The sequence below is a fragment of the Hypanus sabinus genome, chromosome 6 (genome assembly GCF_030144855.1).
Source record: "Hypanus sabinus isolate sHypSab1 chromosome 6, sHypSab1.hap1, whole genome shotgun sequence".
In the NCBI taxonomy this organism is placed as follows: domain Eukaryota; kingdom Metazoa; phylum Chordata; class Chondrichthyes; order Myliobatiformes; family Dasyatidae; genus Hypanus; species Hypanus sabinus.
In genome coordinates this window covers 139,878,676-139,901,516 of record NC_082711.1, presented here as the reverse complement: position 1 = coordinate 139,901,516, position 22,841 = coordinate 139,878,676, and the positions used below count along the sequence as shown (strand labels likewise).

The 22,841-nt window shown below is 41.7% G+C and overlaps 1 protein-coding gene across 2 annotated transcripts; it reads right to left on the bottom strand.

Moving 5' to 3' along the window:
- Positions 1 to 436: 436 nt before the first annotated feature.
- Positions 437 to 22,799, bottom strand: nsun5 (NOP2/Sun RNA methyltransferase 5). Of its 2 annotated transcripts, XM_059973081.1 has the most exons (10): positions 22,686 to 22,799; positions 19,876 to 19,998; positions 17,934 to 18,105; positions 16,072 to 16,180; positions 12,534 to 12,672; positions 11,498 to 11,613; positions 5,498 to 5,676; positions 4,782 to 4,995; positions 3,141 to 3,305; positions 437 to 1,051 (listed from the first exon to the last, which is right to left on the bottom strand). In XM_059973081.1, exons 1-10 carry the CDS (start codon positions 22,776 to 22,778, stop codon positions 916 to 918), a joined length of 1,446 nt encoding a protein of 481 aa, XP_059829064.1. In that variant the 5' UTR covers positions 22,779 to 22,799; the 3' UTR covers positions 437 to 915. The 2 variants fall into 2 exon arrangements, with proteins under 2 accessions (XP_059829064.1, XP_059829065.1); XM_059973082.1 differs by lacking the exon at positions 22,686 to 22,799 and having other exon boundaries at positions 17,934 to 18,108.
- Between the last annotated feature and the right edge of the window lie 42 nt (positions 22,800 to 22,841).

Below are 22,841 nucleotides of genomic sequence, written 5' to 3'. Positions count from 1 at the left end.
TACAAAAACAAACATGAATTATTTCACCTATTGTAGTCTTAACTCTTGGGGAGCCTTAAATTGAACCTGTCACAAAGACTATATGCCATTTTTATAGTTCTAATAAAGTAATTCAAATGTTTTATTTACATTTGCCTTACTCAAAGGTCTTTATTTTCTCTTAACTGGTAACTCAATTGCCTTTTAGTTTTAAGCTATTCATTAGCACATCTAATCCTCAAATAGTTCAGGTGTTATGTAAAGAACACAGCATTCCAGAAGCAGTGAGGCAAAATTGCCCTGTAATAGTTAAGTAAAATCAAGATAATAAAGGTATATTTACAGCATTAAGCTGGATGAACATAACAGGTACCGATGAAAGACTACTGTGTATAATCTAGTATTAGACAAGAGGTACCTCCTTTGTCCCCTCAATCACTCACATCTCATATTAAAATCATGTGAAATACATCAGTTTATTTGACCATATTTAATAGAACAAGAAACTGTATCCTTTATCGCACGTGTTCCAGTTACAGGATCAAGCGTTACTTTTTCTTCACTTTTAATCCTTGTGGGCAATCTTGAACGGCTTGTGAGGGCAGAAAACACTGGAGGGCCACTTGACAAAGGGGATAATCCACATCTTCTGGTGTCTCCTCCCTCACTTACACACTCTTCTTTCCATTTAATTTTGTTTGTCTATCCCCTATCTATATTCACATAATTGCTGATCATGCTCTATCCAAATCCCCTTCATACTGCTATAAGCTAGCAATCTTTATTCCTTCCCCATTCCCCCTAGTGCTGATTCAGGTCCTGACCCAAATTGTTGACTTGCACATTATTCCTCCACAGATGATTCTTGACTCATTGAGTTCCTGCAGTATTCTGTTTTATTGTCCTAGACTGCACCATCTTCAGTCTGTCTTGTCCTCATACAATTGATTTGACTTTCTTCAATTTCTTTTTTTTGTGTCTGGCTGTTGGTGAGCAAGCTGCAGCATTTCCTTCCAATACCTTCACAGAAGCAAGGCTAGATGCTGCAGGTGGCGCACACTCCTCAGCAAAGCTGGAAAGATAAAATTTATTTAGAGATACAGTACAGAATAAGTCCTTATGGCCCTTTAAATACCACCCAGAAATCCCAGACAACCATGATTTAACCCCAACTTAATCACAATAACATTTACAATGACCAAATAACCTATCCAGTACGTCCTTGGATCATGGGAGGAAACCAGAGCACCCAGGGAAAACCCACGCATTCCATGGGAGGGACAGAGACTCCTTACAGGATGCCAGGGTTGAACTCCAATGCTGAGCAGAAATAGCGTCGTGCTTACTGCAGTGGCACTTTACACCATGGTAAAGTAAATAACATTACTTCGAGCCCATCGATTCAAATAAACTAGCCACTGGCTACTCAAACCTTCAATTGACTTTCTAAAAATCCCCATCTCCAAAACCTTTTCTCCTTTTTGAGATTCAAGCTCTTGTTATTGTGCATCCCAATATCCATCATCTAATATTACTCTCAGAAATTATTTGTTTCATCTACCCAATCTACTAATCCATTCCTGCTCTCAGGTTTCTCAACAGTTCTCTACTTTCATGCCACCTTCAAAGTTGTTACTGCAAGTAAAGAAATGGGCACATTGATACCTAGGGAAAGACTGCAGTTTTACAATCACCTGATGAAAAACATTCATTGTATATGAAAAACACATATCCCTGCTAGAAATCAAAAAATCAAGTTGGTGGACTCAGTAGGTCACAGAGGGATAAACAATTCTTGTTTCAGGTTGAGACCTTTCATCCTAAAGTCATTAACCAGAATTGTGAACTGTTTTTCTCTCTCAACACAGAAGCTGCCTGGCCCCTGTATTTCTGGCAGTTTCAGTATCCATTAATCACTATTTTCTCTAACTCCCACTAAACATCTTAAAGAACACTTTTGCAAAACATCTGAGTTGAAGTCAGATTTTTAACTCGTCGGATGCCTGATCTCAGCTACAGCAGCATCACAGTACAAGAAAGGCACAGTATCTCTAGCCTAGGCTTTCCAGTGCACCTTGTGGAAGCACCAATAACAATGAAGTTTATAAAACTGTGTAAGTTAATACAGTCAGCCCTCCTCATCCTCGGGTTCCGCATGCGTGGATTCAACCGACCATGGATCAAGAAAACCTGGTAGTACTCTCCAGCACTCGTCGTTTGAGCATGTACAGACTTTTTTCCTTGTCATTATTCCCTAAACAATACAGTATAACAACTACTTACATAGCATTTACATTGTATTAGGTATTCTAGAAAGTAATCTAGAAATTACTTAAAAGTACAGGCAGTCCCCAGGTTATGAATGAGTTCCATTCTTGAGTCCATCTTTAAGTCGGATTTGAAGTCAGAACAGGTATATCCGGTATTATTTAGCACCAGTTAGTCAAACATATATATTGAGAAACATACATATTTCAATAATTAAACCACTGCGTTGCTTAGTAATAATTGTAGCTTTCATCGGGGCAGGGACTTTCACATGTTCCATTAAAATTGTTCCAATCGTTGACCGACTAGCCTAATGCTTTTCCAATGACGTCTCACCTCTTTCCGATCTCTTTATTACTTCCACCTTATTTTCAATCGTGATCGTGATTATTTTCGTGAACAGAAACACAGTGGATTCAGAGCTGCGCCGCCAGGTCCTAACGTCCACCACACTGAGACAGGTTAAATAAAGTCCGGGGTTCAGCTGGGTCCTAAAGACAACCGCAGTGACCCGCTGTGAGACAGGTTAAATAAGGGACTTGAGCATCCACGTTTTTTGGTATCCGCAGGGGGGGGTCTCAGAACCAATCCCCCGTGGATAAGGAGGGCCGACTGTATACAAAGGGATTTATAAATTTGTTTTGACCTTCACATGAAGCAAGAAAGTGAACAGCCATGTGTGCACATACACACAAAAATCAATGTAAAATAAAAATAATCTGATATTTCTGAATAAAGATAACCCATTCAGGTACTTTGGAGAAATGAATACTTTTAATTTTGTGCTACTAAAGAACCATGCATTTTTTTCTGAAATTAATTCCAAGGATTTACCTCATTAAGATGGTTATTAGAGTTTGATTCCAAGGATGTGCTCATTATGTAAATATTACCTCTCTCTGTTTTGCTCCATCTCACTTTGCCCATTGTGCTTTTCCAACATAGCAACAAAGAAGCCATTTGTCAGGGTGTCACCCGGCGTGGCCCGAAGACACCTGGGACCTTCTGGGAATGTATCCAGACCACGACATGGCCATGAAGGCATCAAATTAACTAGTCTGCATGGAACAAAAACAGACGCTGTTAGCTCAAATGTCCTAACTTAACAAAAGCAGTGCATATTCCCATTAGACTACACTCAGAATGACACTGTTAGTCCCCAAATTACTCTCAGAGTGAGGGTTTAAAAGTATCTGAGTTGGAGCCTTCAAGTGTTTCAAACAAATGGTCATCCTTTGTATGTGAATCTAGGCCACACAAATATAGAAGTAACCACAAGGAAATGTGACAGGGTCCATAAAACACTGAACAGAAATCAGTATTATAAATGCCAGTGATTTTTTCCCTCCCCTTCCACTTCAGGAGTAACACGGCTAATCATGAATTGATTCCAATAGACTGGAAGAGTAGAGACAATGAAACAATCCAATGAAAAAATGATGAATGTGCTGGATTAATACATCAAGAGTCAAAAGTTACTTGAGTTACATCCATCTGTTCTCGCAGAAAACGGAACTCGCTGTTGAATTCATCCCGGACTCAAGGAATTTATGTTTGGTTTTGAACTTTCCTACTTCTGTCAGCTGAGGGGCGAAGAGGGATTAAGGCATCCCATCTATCCCAGCTTACATAAAACCTATCAATCTTACTCACACAATTAATTTCCTAGTAATCTCTCTACTAATCAGATTTTTGCAATTTTTTTGTAGCAAACCAACACACTCTTGGGGAAAATGACAGTGGCCAATGAACCTACCAACAGGTCTTTGTGAGGGTGTGTACCTACTCTTCCTGTCTAAAGGAGTCAATTCATAACTCCTGGAGTAGCCAATGTGATTTCAGCAGAGTTTTTAGGGACTTGATTAATAATTTTATTGGTTTAGGTCTTGGTTAGTCAGGGTGTCAGAGGGAAGATAGGAGAATCGAGTTGAGAGATATAATAAATCAACCATGATGGAATGGTGGAGTAGAGTTGATGGGCCAAATGGCCTAATTCTGCTCCTATATCTTATGGACTTGCCTTGTTACTCCTGAAGACTGGAGTTAAAAATATCAGCGTTCTCAATCTTGACTTCTGTTTAGTAGGCTCTAGTTTGGACCCATTCACACTTGCTTGTGCTCACTTCTATATTTACATGGCTGGCCAATACTCCTACATTCACACACAAAAGATGACCACTTGGTTGATACACCTGAAGGCTTCCAACTATTACTTCAGGCAAAGAACACAAGGTTGGATCATACCCAGCTCCTTGGAGCTGTGAGACAGCAACACTAACTGCTGAGCCAACACAGCAATAGGGAATGAGTTACTGGGAGTGAACCTACTGACATCATCGATGGGATAAGGTTTGAGTGAATTCCTCAACCTCCTTCCCCAGCCACAGCTATCCAAGATGCACAATATCACTTCAGGCTGATTAGACCATGTCTGAAATTTCATTTAACCTCCGTTTACTTCAGAAAATAGGTCAAATTAGATAATCTGAGACAGGAGGTAAAGATTACGGAGAGACTCATCATGAAGTTATTACCTGAAGCTATTTGCATAATGCTGCAGTATTTTCTCTATAACATCTTCATTCTCCTCACGATGGACTGAACAAGTTGAGTAAATGACTCTCTCCACACTCGGAAAGCTCAGTGCGTGACTGAGTGCTCTGTGCTGGAAAGCCGCCAATGCCTGCAGGCGCTGTGCGGATGACGATTCCTCGTCGTCTGTGAACTGGTTTAAGCGGTTCACAATTCCTGGTTTGGGAAAAAAACATCCGGTATGGTGCGTCAAATAACACAGCCAAAAGGTCTGAAAGTCACCCAGTGGAGCTCAGTTTCCGCAACAATTTCAGATGTAATTGCTGAAGGAACCAACCCAACAGGGAAGAACTAGCTGAGCCCATATTCCCATATACTCTTGACAGCAACTCAAACCACAGGGAACAGAGGTGATGTATGGGATTTTACAGACTGGAGCTGACATGGCTACTAACACTTCTTTTTTGAGTGTATTTTACTAGAAGACACCCATTCAGCTATTGCACAACTGTTCTCTTTAACCCATCAAAAATTTGTGCACAGATCTCCCTTTGTACAGTAAGTAAAACTGGAAATTATTCAGTACTTGGATAAAGCTTCCAAAAAAACCCAGCAAAATTTTACCTTTTTCTCCTGCCTTCATTTTTACTTACTGTACATACAAATCCCCATAAACCTTTGTCTCAAAGCTACCTGTAGTCAAAGAAAGAATGCTCACCAGAGCCACTGCATGAAGGATCCAGTAAAATATACTTTACATCCCGGTACTTCGGGTTGCTGGAATCCACAAGCAGGAAGTCCTGGTTGGCCATTTCATGGCATGTAACTCCAGCCCTCAACAGTAGGGTGCCCATCGTAGCCAAGCGCTTGGTGTCCAGATCAAACGCAAAGAGTTTCCTTAAAATAGAAAAATGAATTTAAGCAAAAATAAAGGACCAGGAAATGTCATTTGTAAATAGGACCAAGAAGAATCCCAAAGCATTTTATACATTTATCAGGAACTGAAGGGAAAGAGTAGATCCACTTTGTGTTTACTTGGAAGATGGACAGAGACTGTAAACTAAGGCAAAACAGCAATGAAGTCATTCAGTTTATGGATTACTGAGGAGAAGGTGCTTGCTGCCTCGAGGCAAAATAGGATAGATTGATCCTCAGGGCCTGACAAAGTGTCCCCTTACACCATGTGGGAGGCTAGTTCAGAAACAGCCCTTAGCCACAGGTAAGGTGCCAATCAATTGGAAGGTAGCTAATGTTGCTCCAATGTTTAAGAAAGGTTCTAAGAATCAGCCAGGAAACTAAAAGGCAGGTAAGCCTGATGTCAACAGTGAGTAAGTTACTGGATGGTATTCTAAGGGACTGGATATACCAGTATATAGATAGACAGGTCTTGGTTAAGGATAGTCAACATGGTTGTGTGTGTGGTAGACTGTGTCTAAACAATCTCATTTTTTTTTTGAAGAGGTTACCAAGAAAATTGATGAAGGAATGGCAGTGGATGTTGCCACCATGGACCTTAGCAAGGTCTTTGACAAGACCCCACGTGTGAATTTGGTCATGAAGGTTCAGTGGCTTGGCATTCAGGATGAGGTATGATTTGATACTGGCTTCAATGTGACAAGCTAGAGAATGGTAGTAAATGGTTGCCTGATTACAGGCCCGTGAGTACTGGTGTATTGCAGGGTCCAATACTGCTTGTCATCGTTATCAACAATATTACTGATGATATAGTAAACTGGATCAATAAATTTGCAGATGACACCAAGATTGGGGACATAGTGGGCAGCGAAGAAGACTATCAAAGCTTTCAGCAGGAATTGGAGCAGCATGGATTGAACAATGCCAGATGGAATTTAATGTAGACAAGTGTTGCACTTTGGAAGGACAAATCAGGGTAGGACTTACAGTGTAAGACTTGCAGAGCCTTAAAACAGAGGAACCTGGGAATACCAAACCATAATTCCTTGAAAGTGGCATTACAGGTGTATACACCTGTGATCATAAAGAGAGCTTTTTGCACATTGGCCTTCACAAATCAAAAAATTGAGTACACGAAGTACAGGAGTTGGGATGTTCAGAAGAAGTTGTACAAGATGTGATAAGGCCCAATTTTGAGTATAGTGTGTAGTTCTGATCACCTACGTATAAGAAAGATAGTAAGAAGATTCAACGAGTGGAGAAATTTTACATGGATTTTGCTGGTACTTAAGGACCTGAGGCATATTTAGGGAAAGGTTGAATAGATTAGGGGTTTACTCCCTGGAGTATTAGAGAAGGGGGGGTAAGAATTTGATACACATATACAAAATTACAGATGGAACACAGTACAGCACAGGAACAGGCCCTTAAGCTCACAATGCTGTGTCAAACCAATTAAATAATCAAGTATCCAACTAAACTAATCTTTCTGCCTACACAATGTCCAACTCCTTCACATTCATGTATCCAGCTTTTAAAAATCCCAAATGTATCTGACACCACCCAAGGCAGAGCATACCAAGCATTTACTGCTGTGTAAACTTGCCCCTCACATCTCCTTTGAACCCGCCTCCTCTCACCTTAAACATATGCCACCTTGCATTAGACATTTCAACCCAGGGAAAAAGCTACTCATCTACTCTGTCTCTCATAATCTTATAAACCTCTATCAGATTTCTTCTCAGCTTCCACTGCTCGAGAAAACAAACCCAAGTATGTCCAACCTACCATAACTCTTCTCAGTAAATACTGATGGAAAGTATTTATTTCCAACCTCACCTGCATCTTCCATATCCAAGCAAATACTTCCACCCTTTAAGCTCCCTAGTTATCCACTTGTTATTGATGTATGCATAGAATGTCTTGGAATTCTCTTTAATCCCACTTGCCAAGGACTTTTCATAGACCCTACTGGCTCTCCTAATTGTTTGAGTTCTTTAAAATCCTCATGTGCTCCATTTGATCCCAACTTCCGAAGCTTTACATACCTTTCTTTCTTCTCGACTATTTCAGTTAAGATCTTTTCTCATTCTTCCAAATTCAGGGCAATATAAATCAGGTCTGCCTTAGTTTGTCTTCGTAAGACAGTACGCTTCCTCCCCCTCCCAACACACTGTTCCAGAAGCCAATCTTGTGAATATTCCTTGTACTCTCTTCCCCCCCACCTTCCTTATGAAGGAAGATCAGGTCTGTGTGCAATATCCCAGGATCAATCTCACAAGTAACCAGTGCAATTCTAGCAGAACATTTTTAGTCTCGCACTCAGGTTTTCTTGCAATAAAAGCCGGTACACTTGTTGCCTTATTGATCGCCGATTCTGTAAGATATCTCTCAGTGGTTTACAGTCAAAGATACTGAACATCTCTCAGTCTCTGTTTTCATTTTTATTCCATGCACCATGTCCTCACCCCTTCTCTTTAAATGTTTCATCCCCTTAAAGCACCTGTGGATCCCTCAACAATATCCAGCTTTCTCACAGCAGCAAATTTGGCCCTTTCATCATAAGCATTCAAAGGCCACAAGACACTGGGGCCTCATCAAAAATCCAAACAGTACCTGGTCACAGCCTCTCAATCATCTCCTGTGTTCTGACCATTAACCAATCTACAAGCCACAAGAAAGTCAGAGCACAAGTAAACCACCATATTGCTCAAACACATTCAATATGAGCATGGCTGATCCATGCTGGCCTCAAACTCCTCTCCTGTGCCAGTTCCCATCATCCTGAGAAGAAATTTCTACACACCTTAGTTTAAATCACCAGCCCATTATTTTCCAGTTACATCCTTGTTTGTGTCTCTTCCACTGATGAGGACATCTCAACATCAATACTGTCAGAATTTGAAATAATTTTATCTCTCAATCTACTATACTTCAAGGAATACAGATCCAAACTATCTGGTCTCTCTTAATAAGTCAAATTCACTCATTCCAGGAAATACCTGGTAAATCTCCTTCACACTGTCATCATGTTTTTTTCTTATGGTAGGGAAACCAAAACTGAACAGCATTCCAGAATTCTGTACAAATGCGACAAAAGTGTCGTTTTACTGAGCTCCAGCCCTCTGCATTAAAAACCAAAGTGCTATTTGCTTTCTTGCTGTGAAAAGGTGACACCTCTCTGTACCATCTTAGAGAGAGAGAGACTGGCACGTCAAGTTGGCAATAGATTTTGTTGGACTGCAAATCAAGGTCTCTCTTCTGGGGGCTGTGCTATTGCTTGCTTTGTGCTTGGTGGGCACTCTTGCTTGCTGCTGAAATAAGTGGGGGAGGAGGAGGGTTGATGCTTTACTGCTGCTTGGGCATGGGGGAGCTTCAGGTTCTGAAGTTTTCCCTGCCACTCATTCTTTGGGGTTCTTTTCTGTTTTGTAGATGTCTACAAAGAGTAAGAATTTCAAGTTGTATACTGTATACCTCAGGGTATACACCACTGCTCTACTCTCTCTATATCCATGACTGTGGGGCTAGGTATAGCTTAAATACCATCTATGAATTTGCTGATGATACAGCTGTTGTCGGTAGAATCTTCGATGGAGACAAGAGGGAGTACAGGAGCATGATATGCCACTAGTGGAGTGGTTTTGTAGCAAAATCCTTGCCCTCAACGTTAGTGAGACGAAAGAGCTGATTGTGGACTTCAGAAAGGGCAAGACAAAGGGCATACCAATCCTCATAGAGGGATCTTAGAGACAGTGAGCAGTTTCAAGTTCCTGGGTGTCAAGATCTCTAAGGACCTAACCTGGGCCCAACATATTCATGGAGCTATAAAGAAGGTAAGACAGTGAATATACTTCATTAGGAGTTTGAAGCAGATGTACCATGGAGAGCATTCTGACAGGCTGCATCACCATCTGGTATGGGGGAGGGGTCTACTGCACTGGACCAAAAGAAGCTGCAGAGGGTTGTAAATTTAGTCGGCTCCATTATTAAGGACCTCCAGCACCCAGGGCATGCTCTTTTCTCACTGTTACCATCAGGTAGGAGATGCAGAAGCCTGAAGGCACACACTCAGTGATTCAGGAACAGCTTCTTCCCCTCTGCCATCCAATTCCTAAATGGATATTGAACCCGTGAACACTATCTCACTTTTTTAAAATATATATTATTTGCTTTTGTACAATTTTTAATCTATTCAATATACCTCTATTGCAATTTATTTATTATTGTTATTTTTCTTCTTCTATATTGTGTATTGCGTTGAACTGCTGCTAAGTTAACAAATTTCATGACACATGTTGGTGATAATAAACCTGATTCTGACATCCTCTGATATTACAATGGAACGATTAAACTATTTACTGGACCTGTCCACTGGCATTGTGTTTCAATATTATCTAGCCCACGTGGTCTAATTTTTATATTTTCACAACTGGCACCGCAATGAAAGCTTCCTGAAGGTGCAAGTATACCACATTTCCCGATTCTCCTGTTAGACTGTGGTAACTTATTTTTTATTCATTCTACTTCTAATATTTATATCTGTGCACTTGTAATGCCACTGCAATACTATAATTTCCTTTGGGATCAACAAAGCATCTATCTATCTGGTAGTTACAAACTCAAATAAGGTGTTTTTCCCTTTGAGAAAAACTCTACATGACTTGACTCTTCCTCTAGATTTTTTTCTGACACTGATGTGTGACTAACTGACCTGAAATTCTCCATTCTCTCTCTTTCACCTTTCTTAAATGGTGGACTACATTCGCTGCTGTCCAATCTGTGCAAACTATTCTTGAATCTGTGAACATTTGGAAGATGTCAAACTCTGCATTTGCAGTCTCTGTAACCATCTCTTCAAATTTAAGGATGAAGGACATCAAGTCCTGAAGATTTAATCAGCTTTCAATCCCATTAATTTCTCTAATTTAAAAAAAAACTCATCCTTTTCCTTCAGTCTGTTGTTCACACCAGATGTATTGTTCTCTATTAGTTCCATGCTAAGTTATCTTCCGTGAAGAAAGCCACCAAGCATATGTAATCTGGGTGCTACTTCCTTGTACCCAACACAAATTTCTTGTCTCAGACTGTAAGCAAACTACAGTAACTTTTGCTAATAGTTGCCTCTTTCTGCATTTCATGGAAACTGTTATAGGCTGGTTTCATGTTCCTTTAATCTTTTCTTTCTCCTTATCCATTCCTTGGTACTCCTTTAATAAATTCTTAAATGCTCCTAATGGCCAAGTTTACTAAACAGGTAAACTTTTAACTGGCCTTTTGCAGGACCATCAAGTCTTTTAGGAAATGAAATTAACCAGCCTTATTGAGTCTGCTCCAGGTTGACCGCATTGACCGATTCCTATACATCTCCAAGGTCCAAGCAAACCACTCAGTTTCAGTCAACCAAAAACAGTGTGACCAGTGAGAGTCAGGTCCCTCAAATGAAGCGAACAAAAATATCTCTAGTTACCTATGATTGCCCCAGAAACATTTAAAACCATCTTTGACCCCAATAATGGCTACAATTCCTCTATCAGATAAAGTTTATCTCAACAAAACTCTCACGTTGCCTGACATTTGTTTCCTACCATCTACCCTAATAACCTGAAAAAGACAGTTAAGTAACAATTACAGAAAATGTATGGCAAAGCCACCAGCTAGTTTCTTGACCATTGCTAATGAACAACTTCTGCCCCAACAGAAACTTGGTGGCTGTACTTGTAAAACTTGACATTTTGTTTGAATTTCACAGGGTCCTTTGATCGTGTTTTTTTTAAAGTATACTGCAGTTAAAGCCCAGACTTACCCTTTGTTGCAAAGAATAGCAGCAAGATGGCTGGTCTTGTTACCGGGAGCTGCACAAGCATCGATTACATGAGAACCCACTGGAGGGTTCAAGAGATGGGCTGGGAGACAACTGGCCTGCAGATAAAAAGGGGTACAAAGCCAAGTGAACTGGCTGCAATGAGTAATTCAGTCAGCATGCAAGACCCACACCACAGCACGCGATTCATTGAGAGCTGCAGAAGGATAGAATGTGGGAGTACACAGAGCCATCACATAAATTGGCTGTTGATTTAGAACAGGTTGTTAGCCCTTCACAAGATCCTAGCATTAGCAGCATAACCAATGCCTGGACAACTCAATTATTTCTGACTAATCTAGAAAGGAAACAAAACTAATACATATCCTAGAAATTCAGAGGAAAAAAATGGAAATATTCAGCAACCTTCTACATTACACAGCAGGGTATGAAGAACCAATACCCACTGCGAACTTAATACGCAGGAAACCTCTGTGAAATTTCCATCTAAGTCAAGCTGTGAAGCTTTTTTTCTCCTCAAACCACCAAACACTCTTCACTGTCTGACACCATCCACTCTCTGACATCATCCAAACCCCAAGCTCTTTACATACAAAATGATCTACAGAATCTAAATTAGAATGCACCTCAGACGTGGGAGAAATAGTTCCTCCATCTAACAGAGGAATAGTTCAATTCTCTAAATAAACATCTGTCACAGTGTCAAACATATTAGTGAAATACATATAGAAAGAATAAACCTGTTAATCTGTCAAATTCACACCTTTCAAACTAAGGACAATGAGCCAGAAAATGGCCTTTCAATTAATCTCCCAAAGGAACATTTATAAATACCACTTCATCCCCAAAACAATTCAAGCAGAATTGTAGATTTTGTCATCTTCCTCTATGCCATTAAAATTATTATTTGGTCCCTTCAGTCAAATTGGAAGAGAAAGGCTATAATTAAGTAATAAGTATATATCCCCGTGTGTTTCACGATACCATGAGCAAGAGGATAAAATGCAAGTTGGCTTACCTTATCTTGCAGAATAATATGTCCAGCCGTGTACAAAAAGTGTTCATGAAGATCGGTCTTTGGGTGGAAAACGAGTAATTCAGGGAGATGAGGGTCAGAGATGAATTGTCTATGAGTGAGATTTTTCAGATCTGTTGCACTGTGGGAAAGAGAGTTCAAATGTGAGAGCACTGGACAAGAACTGGGTAAATGAAGATCCATTAATTTGGCATCAATATACAAAAGTCTACAAGCACATACCAAAGTGCACAAGGACAGCTTCCATTCCCTGTTGTAAGACAATTGAATGGTTCCCTGGTACAATAAAATGGAATCTTAACCTCACAAACTCCCTCTAAGACCGTACACATTATTATCTAGCTGCACTGCACTATCCCTTTACCTGCAACACTTCATTCTCCACTGCCACCTTATATTCACTCTACGCACTTGAACATATAGAACATAGAATAGTACAGGCCCTTTGGCCCACAATGTTGTGCCGACCCTCAAACCCTGCCTCCCAAATAACCCCCCCCCACCTCAAAATCCTCCATATACCTGTCTAGTAGTCTCTTAAACTTCACTAGTGTATCTGCCTCCACCACTGACTCAGGCAGTGCATTCCACGCACCAACCACTCTCTGAGTGAATAACCTTCTTCTAATATCCCCCTTGAATTTCCTTCCCCTTACCTTAAAGCCATGACCTCTTGTACTGAGCAGTGGTGCCCTGGGGAAGAGGCGCTGGCTGTCCACTCTGTCTATTCCTCTTAATTTCTTGTACACCTCTCTCATGTCTCCTCTCATCCTCCTTCTCGCCAAAGAATAAAGCCCTAGCTCCCTTAATCTCTGATCATAATCCATACTCTCTAAACCAGGCAGCATCCTGGTAAATCTTCTCTGTACCCTTTCCAATGCTTCCACATCCTTCCTATAGTGAGGCAACCAGAACTGGACACAGTACTCCAAGTGTTGTCCAACCAGAGTTTTATAGAGCTGCATCATTTCATCGCGTCACTTAAACTCTATCCCTCGACTTATGAAAGCTAACACCCCATAAGCTTTCTTAACTACCCTATCTACCTGTGAGGCAACTTTCAGTAATCTGTGGATATGTACCCCTAGGTCCCTCTGCTCCTCCACACTACCAAGTATCTTGCAGAGTACTTTGTACTCTGCCTTGGAGTTTGTCCTTCCAAAGTGTACCACCTCACACTTCTCCGGGTTGAACTCCATCTGCCACTTCTGCATCCTATCAATGTCTCTCTGCAATCTTCGACAATCCTCTACACTATCCACACCACCACCAACCTTTGTGTCATCTGCAAACTTGCCAACCCATCCTTCTAACCCCATATCCAGATCGTTATTAAAAATCACGAAAAGTAGAGGTCCCAGAACAGATCCTTGTGGGACACCACTAGTCACAACCCTCCAATCTGAATGTACTCCCTCCACCATGACCCTCTGCCTTCTGCAGGCAAGCCAATTCTGAATCCACCTGGCCAAACTTCCCTGGATCCCATGCCTTCTGACTTTCTAAATAAGCCTACCGTGTGGAACCTTGTTAAATGCCTTACTAAAATCCATGTAGATCCCATCCACTGCACTGCACATGGAACTGATCTCATTAAGCAGTCTATGAACTGATCTGCATAAAGCAGCATACAAAGATAGGACTTTCACTCTGTCTCAATACATGCAACACTAATAAGCCAATTTACCAACAATCAGCAAAGGTATAGATTTAATTATTCAAAAAAGAAAAAGTTAATGAATAAAACCTGGATCCTGTCCAAATAAACTCTGACATTTTGACCAGATAACTTCACAACTGGGCATTAGGAAGTCCCTTTATTCAGTTTACAAATTATTCTAAATTGACTTAGTGGAAAGTCCAATCTAAAGCAACAGATGAGAGACACAGAATGATCTTGACAAATTTTGTTAATGGGTGTAGTCATAAATGTAACTTGTACTGACATATCAAAACATGCAAGTATGCAACTCATTGGAGGAAGATACAGGGTACAGGGAAGCCAACTTCTCAATAAATGGTCCTACTTTCTCTCTTTCTGCCTGTTACGCTGCTGGCAGTTTGGGGCGCAATGAAGCTCTGCCATCTCTGGTGATTTTCGGGGCTTCCTTCATCATGTCGGTAGCTTTCTCTCGGTTTTCCCTATTAGTCGTTCATGTACCAGGTGGAGACTCGGGAATACCATCGCACTCAGATGTAGAAGGATTTTTCATTGCTGTTTCCCTAACAATTTTGTATTACAGTCAGGGTTGTTAGCCCAGAGCTGAACCCCCAAACCCAGTGGACTGGTAGTCCTCTACCCTTTGATCTTTTTGGCACAGGTGACCCTACCAAGAGCCAAAGCATAAAGCACTGACTCCAGCCAACATAGCTCTCCACTGATCATTGAGGCACGGAAGTGTCCAAATCCAATGACAAGGTTGTGATCCGCTTGGAGGGGTCCTATTCCAATCACAGGGAAACGTGGCTTCCAGCACTACACATCTATGCACTTAATTATAAAACTGCAATCCAGGGACCAAGCCACCTTTCCAGATGAAGCCACGTGGTGGGCTGCATTCAATGCTGGAAATGTGGTCTCCTCGACATCTGTGAAACCAATCGCTGACCACCTTTACAGAGCCAGAGTTCAGTCCACAGCAGTGATCTGGACTTACTTTAGTTCACATCTACCCTGACCCACCTTTCTCTGGTTTCTGTATCGTTTTGGAGTCTAAAACTAGAGGACATAGATTTAAGGTGAGGGAGGAAGTTTTAAAGGAGATGCAAGGGGCAATTTTTCCACAGAGGGAGGTGAGATATGGAATGGCCTGCCAGTGGTAGAGATGGGAACAACTGCGATGTTCAAAGGAATTTAGAGGGCACATAGATAGGAAAGATGTGGAGGGATATGCGCCAAATAGGACTAAGTCAGATAGACAACTTACTCTATGACAACATGTCCAATGTATGATTGAGGAACAACACCTTATCTTCTGCCTGGATATTTTGCAGTCTTTAGGAAACTTCCCAACTTCTCTTTGTTAGTACAGCCAGGCTGTTTAGACACGTACCACAGCTTTGCTGTTAGCAACACACATAAAGCAGAATTGGTTTCCATCTGCCACATTATCCCATTTGGTCACACCTGATCCTTTGTCCTACCCATCCACCTTTGGTGCAACTGAACAGTCATTTGCTTTCTTGCTTTCCCAATTCAGAGAAAGCGTATTGGACCTGAGATGTTAGCAAATCTTTCCAGATGCTGCCTGACTGGTTACATCATCTTCCAATTATGTTTTATATTGTATATGACAAAAGCCAGGGCTGTCAGTAAACCACATTTACCACATCAACTTAAATGACAGCATCAATCAACCAAAGAGAATAGTGATTAAACTACAGCATCCAGTTGGTAAATGTGAATAGCAATGGTAATTTCTCTACCTTCCCTTCGACAGCCCAGAGACCAGACTGGTCTTGTAATAACCACTTCTGAAATTAATTTGTGCTGGCTATTGAAGAAAAAGATCAGACATACTCAGTTGCCTGCCCGAGATAAGCATAATCCTCGCGTTTGAAGTAGTCAATTACATCCTCCACGTTGTTTTTCAGCAGATTCACTCGGACGTAACGAGGCAGCTGGCAATCTGGGAAGAGAGGCAAGGCTAGAGATATCACAGCAGCCAATGCTAACAAAAATCATGCGGCGGAGAAGTGAAGAGGAAGGAAACGGGTGCAGGTGTTTCTACAAACTGCTGATAAAACCACCAGATTAAATTTGACTTATCGAGCCATCTAAAGGAAGCAAAACCATAACCACTGGCAATGCGATTTGTCCTTGAACTCAATCAGGGGTTCCCAACCTGGCGTCCAAGGATCCCTCGCTTAATGGTATTAGTCCACAGCATAAAAGATTGGGAAGGCTGCTTTAGATGCTAACGTAAGTAACACATTATGTGATTAAATGTAATGGCATATGTTCAGAGTGTGATGACCACAGAATTAACAATGCCACCAACATCCACATAGATATTCTGATTCCTAAACTTTGCTAAGTTAGCCTCCCAGCTACACACACAGATATGTCAGATAGAGTAACAGAGCTAGAAATAATTAGCCATAAGTTCTAGCTCTAATTACACTGCTCTGTACAAATTTACTTCTGGATGGTAGAACTGTAGTCAGTTAGGATGCTTCTGACTTCCTGGAAACCATATGGACCTGAATCAGACTTCAAGATCTTCATCTCATTTTGAACCCAAGTTGCACTTTGGACTTCACTTCCATAATTTCACTGAGATCTCTTTGGCTTAACTCCACTCTGCCTCGACACATCTGCTGCTATAACCTCCAGATGCAACTATTCCAGCACGCTCACATTATTCTCAGTGTACATCACTTCAGCTCTACTTTCTCCATCTTAACAGACACCGTGGCATTATCCCATTCTCACAGGCCTTGTGGCATACACCCTTTTAGTTACATTGTTTACTCCAATTTCCTCCTGCCCCTACAACCCTCTATTCAGGCATCTCAGGTCTTCCCAATCCAACCCAGCCACTGGCTGCCATGCCTTCAGCTGGCAAGCCTCTAAACTCTGCAACTCCTCCCCCCACCTTCTTTTCCTTCTCTGACCTTCCCTTCAGGCCCACTACTTTCACCAACCTTCGATCTTTTGTCTCAGTAGAACCTTATCAACCCAGCAAATTTTTGAACCTTCCTGTATGGTGCCTTGGAAATGGTTGCTATATTAAAAGTACTATATAAAGGTTGCAGTAGGGAGGGAAATTGAACAGGTTAGGCTCAGGGAACATAATGATAGGGCGCCAATGTTTTCACAATGAAAACTAACCAAAGCTGTAAGAGGCTTTAACTCAAGAATTACAGATCTTAGGAGCTCTTAGCTTTGCTTTGGTGTTTTGGAGCATTTCAATCAGACTGGTGAATTAGGAGTCAATAAGTTAAGGTTTCGAGCTTTTTTTTTGGCACTGGGAATAAAATTTATCACACAGAATGTGAAGTACTTTCTTTGATATTAACACTGCCTGCCTATCGTTGTTAACATTAGCAATTTCATGGCACCATTTAAAGAACTTCTCTCAATATCATGGCTAACAATTCAGAATCAGACTTATTATCACCAACATGTGACATGAAATTTGTTAACTTAGCAGCAGCAGTTCAATACAATCAACCTTCCTTCAATCAACATACCTAAACAAAAACTGATCTTTTAGTCAGTTAAACTGCAGTTCAGTACAGGTAGCTAATGTTTCTAGTAAAGAATACACTTTATAAAATCAATAGGTAAAGATTCTATGAATGATCTGGGAATACAATAACAAAGAATAAGTGCAATTTAAAAAAAAAATTTCTCCACTGTGTCAGAAGGACCCATACCTTTTGCATCAGAATGTTTTGATTCAATGAGGTCCTCGTTGCGGTAAACCTTTCTTTTTACCTTTAATCTGGCCAGCGCTGATTTTAGTTGCGAACGATGTTTCATAATCAATACCTTCCAACTCCCGCCACACTTCAGACCCTTCCCAAAGAGGAGATCATACACAAGCACCTACTGTTCAAAAAAAAAGTTAAAGTGTCTGTTCTGAGGTAACTAATTCCGCAGATTTCACACAGTCTCTAGATTCCAAATTTCAGTTTTAGAATCAAAACTCATTAACATCAATACCCAATCTGACAAACTGCCTCTTCCAATTCCTTTCGGCTACTGATACAAGCATTAATACAGTTCAAGTTCTCTTACCCCTTACCTCTTACATCCATCTAGCATTAACCACTAATCACGTTTCCTTAAGAACACTGGAGTTTGAATCTAAACCTACATCATAAATCTGTCAGATACTAGCAAATACGCAAGCTGCTCACAATATCCTACGGCCACTTAAGTCATCAGGAGAATCACTTGCCCCTCGCTGAATTCATGGGCTTACTGCCCTTCTGATTCCCTGCTCTCCCCGTTGCATTCCCATTCGATTCACTCCCATCCTATTACTTCCCTGTTCCATTGTCTGTACACCTGCCACTCCAGAGAAAATAACCCATGGTTGTCCAACATCTCTTTATAGCTCAAACCATTCAGCCCTGGCAACATCCTTGGAAATTTCTTCTGCATCCTCTCCAAAGACCTTACAAACACCCTGTATCCAGAGATACCGGCCACGTGACAGACGCACTGCCACCTGGCTGGTCGGAGGACACACCACGCGCCAATCAACATTTGGTCTCTCCCAACTAATCAATGCACACCTACATTATTGGTCACCTTAATTGGATTATCTCACTCCGCCCCATGCTAAAAAAGGTGAGACCTGTGCCTGGCTCGCTCTCTCTTACAGACCACCACATTGGAGGTAAGTGTGTTGATTTATGTTTGGGAAGGTTTATCGTTGGTCCTGGTAAGGGAACCGCAGCTATCCAAGTCAAGGGGGATAGCTGTTGTAGTGCTTTTCCCTTGTTCTTTGTATGTGTAACTGTACCCTGTCCCCACACCGCTTCCTGTGTATTGTACAGCTGACCCGACCTTCCCCACACGTGTTAAGCTTAAGCGTTTTTTGTTAGAATATTGCAGTTGCTTGTGTTGGCCCGACTTCCCCTTGTCAATAAATTCCTTATTATTAAAACTGTGTGTGTCCAGGCCTCCACTGTTGAAGCTCAAAGAACCAGTTATTTTTCACCACAACACACCCTGTAAAGGAGTGACCAGAATTGCACACAATACTCCAAATATTCCTAACCATAGATGCAAAATGTGACTTCCTTACAGTATCCAAACCAATGAAGGCTAGCTCATTATACACCCTCTTTATCATTCTATATAGTTGCATGGCCACTTGCTGGGAGCTATGAACATGGATCTGATGAACATACACAGAGCGCAGGAGGAACTCTGCAGGTCAGGCTGCATCTGTGGAAGTCTATGTTTCAGGCCGAGATCCTTCTTCGGGACTGGGGGGGTGGGTGGAGTGCCAGAATAAAAAGATTGGGGGGGGGGGGTGGAGTGCCAGAATAAAAAGATTGGGGGGGGGGGTGAGGGGAAGAGGCTAACTGGATCCAGGTGGATGGGAAAGGTCAAGGACTGGAGAAGAAGGAATCTGATAGGAGAGGCAAGAGGACCAAAGGAGAAAGGACTGGAGGTGGGGGGGATCCAGGGGGAGTAACAGGCAGGTGAGAAGGGGCAAAAGGTCAGAGTGGGGAATAGAGGAAGAGGGGATAGGAAGGGAGAAATCCCAAGAACCCTCTGTAGAACAACCTGTAATAACAGAAGATCCATGGAGAAGATATCGTCAATATTCTAATCTACTACTCACATAAATAATCATACCTTAGCAATATTGATCTGCAGTTTTTTCTCCTTCTTCAAGAGGTCTGTCATGCTAATGATCTCTTCCAGCACAGGGGTGTATCTCAGTGTTTCACACACCAGGGCATACAGCTGCTTAATATTCTGAAAGGCAGAAACCATTAACGTGGCATTTTCTCGCAAACACTCCCATGTATTCATACTTCATCTTGTCAAGTTTGCTTACTCAGCATCTTTACGAGGCGCTGCATCCAGCTGGTCATGGACACCAGCTGCACAGAAACACATTTTGTGTTTTGTGAGAACGGTAAACATACCTCCAGAGCTCAAAACTAGGAATTCAATTACTATAGTTCTTGGATAAGGACTAAACTGAAGAAATAAGTTCCTGGGATAAACCACAAAATTAGACACCTGGCAGTACAGCTGGGACACTGATCCCAAGGTTACAATCATCCCATGTATCCAAGACCATGAGGGAAAGATTTGAAAGATTTCAAGGCAGGCCTTGTTTACAGACCTCTATCAAGCCATCTTTTTAAAGGAGTTTTCATAGGATATCTTTGTTCACCATTTCTATCTACATCACCATATGCCCTTTCGAGATGCTTTCTCTTACATATGAAGCAAATAAAATTCCTGTCCATAAATCTTTCACATCACTATCTGAAGCTCATACACCTCTCAAGGACAATACCTTTCCTGTAAACTGTCCACCCATCAAGTTATGGTTCTCTTATACTGGGAGAAGACTGATTTGAAATGGATCCTTGACAAGTACTTCCAATCTAACAATAACAATCTTCCAATCTTTTGGGAGATATCTTAAACCAAGGACACATCTGTCCTCAAGCAGATAACACCACTTCCAAATAGTCCTAATGTCCCAATCTATATTTATTACTCAGCCAGGATCACAATATAAAACTCTGGTTATTACTGCATTGCTGCTTCCCAGTCTTTTAAATATCCAAACAATGCTGTGTTTCTAAACTTCCAAAGCAATTCTTCTGTAGTCCTTTGGGATAATTCAAAAACATTTTTTCCTATAAAATGTCACAGGAATATGATTAAGATTGTAGTTCTACATACATAAAGTAAAACTATTGAAAAACTGAGTAACAAATTAAGTATTTAAATGATATTCTGAGCAAATTACAGTGCAGCTATAAAACCATATTTGTTACTAATAGTTATGAGGAATTCAGTGTACGTTGCAGTGTTCTTTTGATTGACTGTAAATGAACAAAATCAGCACAGACACTTGGGTTCGCCTTCATATAACTGCATCCTCTAAATCGTAATTTTCATTGTAATAATCAAGATGATTGCCAAATCTTCAAACTTGCAGAAATAGTGCAATCGTTCCATTTTCATTCCGGCTGTTTCTGGCGTCTCTAAGCCTGAATGGTTGAAACCATGGTGAGCAAAATAGTTCTGAATTGTCATTATGCTTATTTCTCACCAACAATCAGCGACAAAAATCAGTGTTTTTTAAAAAAAAACACATGTATGCAACTGACGCTATTCACTCTAAGCGCGGTGTAGTGTCCACACAAGTGCACTCAACATACATTAGTTAGAAACTGTTTGGCAATAGTCTCCTGTTCCAGACAAGCAGCAAAGTGTCCCAAATAAACAAAGTTATTTTTCTATAAGAGTTGTCTCAAATAAGCAACTGCCCGATTAACCAGAATCACGTGTGCTTGCTTTTGTATAAAAATGGGAAATATTCAGCAAGTGAAGCAGCACCTGTGGAAATACAAATTGTTTCTGGGGACCTAAGACACTGCAGGTGCTGGAGTCGGGAAGAACACAAAACACTGGAGGATCTCAATGAGTCAGGCAGCGTCTATGGAAAGAAACAGACAGATAATACTGCAGATCAAACTACTTCATGCAGACTGGAAAGGTAGAGTGGAGACAGTGGGGATAAGGTGATGGGAAGAGCTGGAGCATAAGCAAGGTGGATCTAGGTTGAGGAGGGCTGGCTGGCGACTGGAGGAGGGAAAGTGGGGAGAGTGACAGAAACTGGGAGGTGACAAAGGGCTGTGGATGGTGGAGTCTGTTAGGAGAGGAAGGTGGAGCAAAGAATCCAGTGGGATCTTTCCACAGATGCTGCCCATTGAGATCTCCACTATTTTCTGTTTTTATTTCACATACAACAGTAGAGCACAAGAACAGGTCCTTCAGCTCATGATGTTGTACTGAATTAAACTGGCAATTAATTAGTAACTAGTATTTAGTTACTAGTAAGTAATAACTAATTGCATAACCAAACAGAGCATGGTGCTCTGCCCATCATTTATTCCTTAACTAAAAAAATTAATTATCCACATCTACATTACAATTGGCCCTGGCAGGGTATCTCACTGACTGGCCTACTGCCAGATACCCCCCCCCCACCCCCCCGACACATATACCTCCTTCACTCCCCAATGCCCATCTCCCTTCAACACGTCCACCATTATACACAAGTACCCCTCCCTCACCTCACGGGCTGAGATACCTGCACTTTCCCTCACCTCATGCCCACTGTGACACCTGCCCCTCCCTCATCTCATGCCCACTGTGACACCTGCCTCTCCCTCACCTCATGCCCACTGCGAGACACCTGCACCCTCTCTCACCTCATGCCCACTGCGAGACACCTGCACCCTCTCACCTCATGCCCACTGCGAGACACCTGCACCCTCTCACCTCATGCCCACTGCGAGACACCTGCACCCTCTCTCACCTCATGCCCCTGTGAGACCTGTGCCTTCCCTCATGCTCGCTGTGAGACAGCTGCCTCCCTCACCCCCGATATTATACACCGTGGCTCACCTTACCTCATACCCACTGTTATACACCAGGGATTTGACAGAACCACGCTGCTCCCCGGCCTGCCGCAACACAGCAGCCGCCTTCCCGTACAGCGCCATTGCTCCAATCCACGTGGTTCCGCCGCACGACACAGCCCGGGTTCCTTTACGACGGGTTGGTTT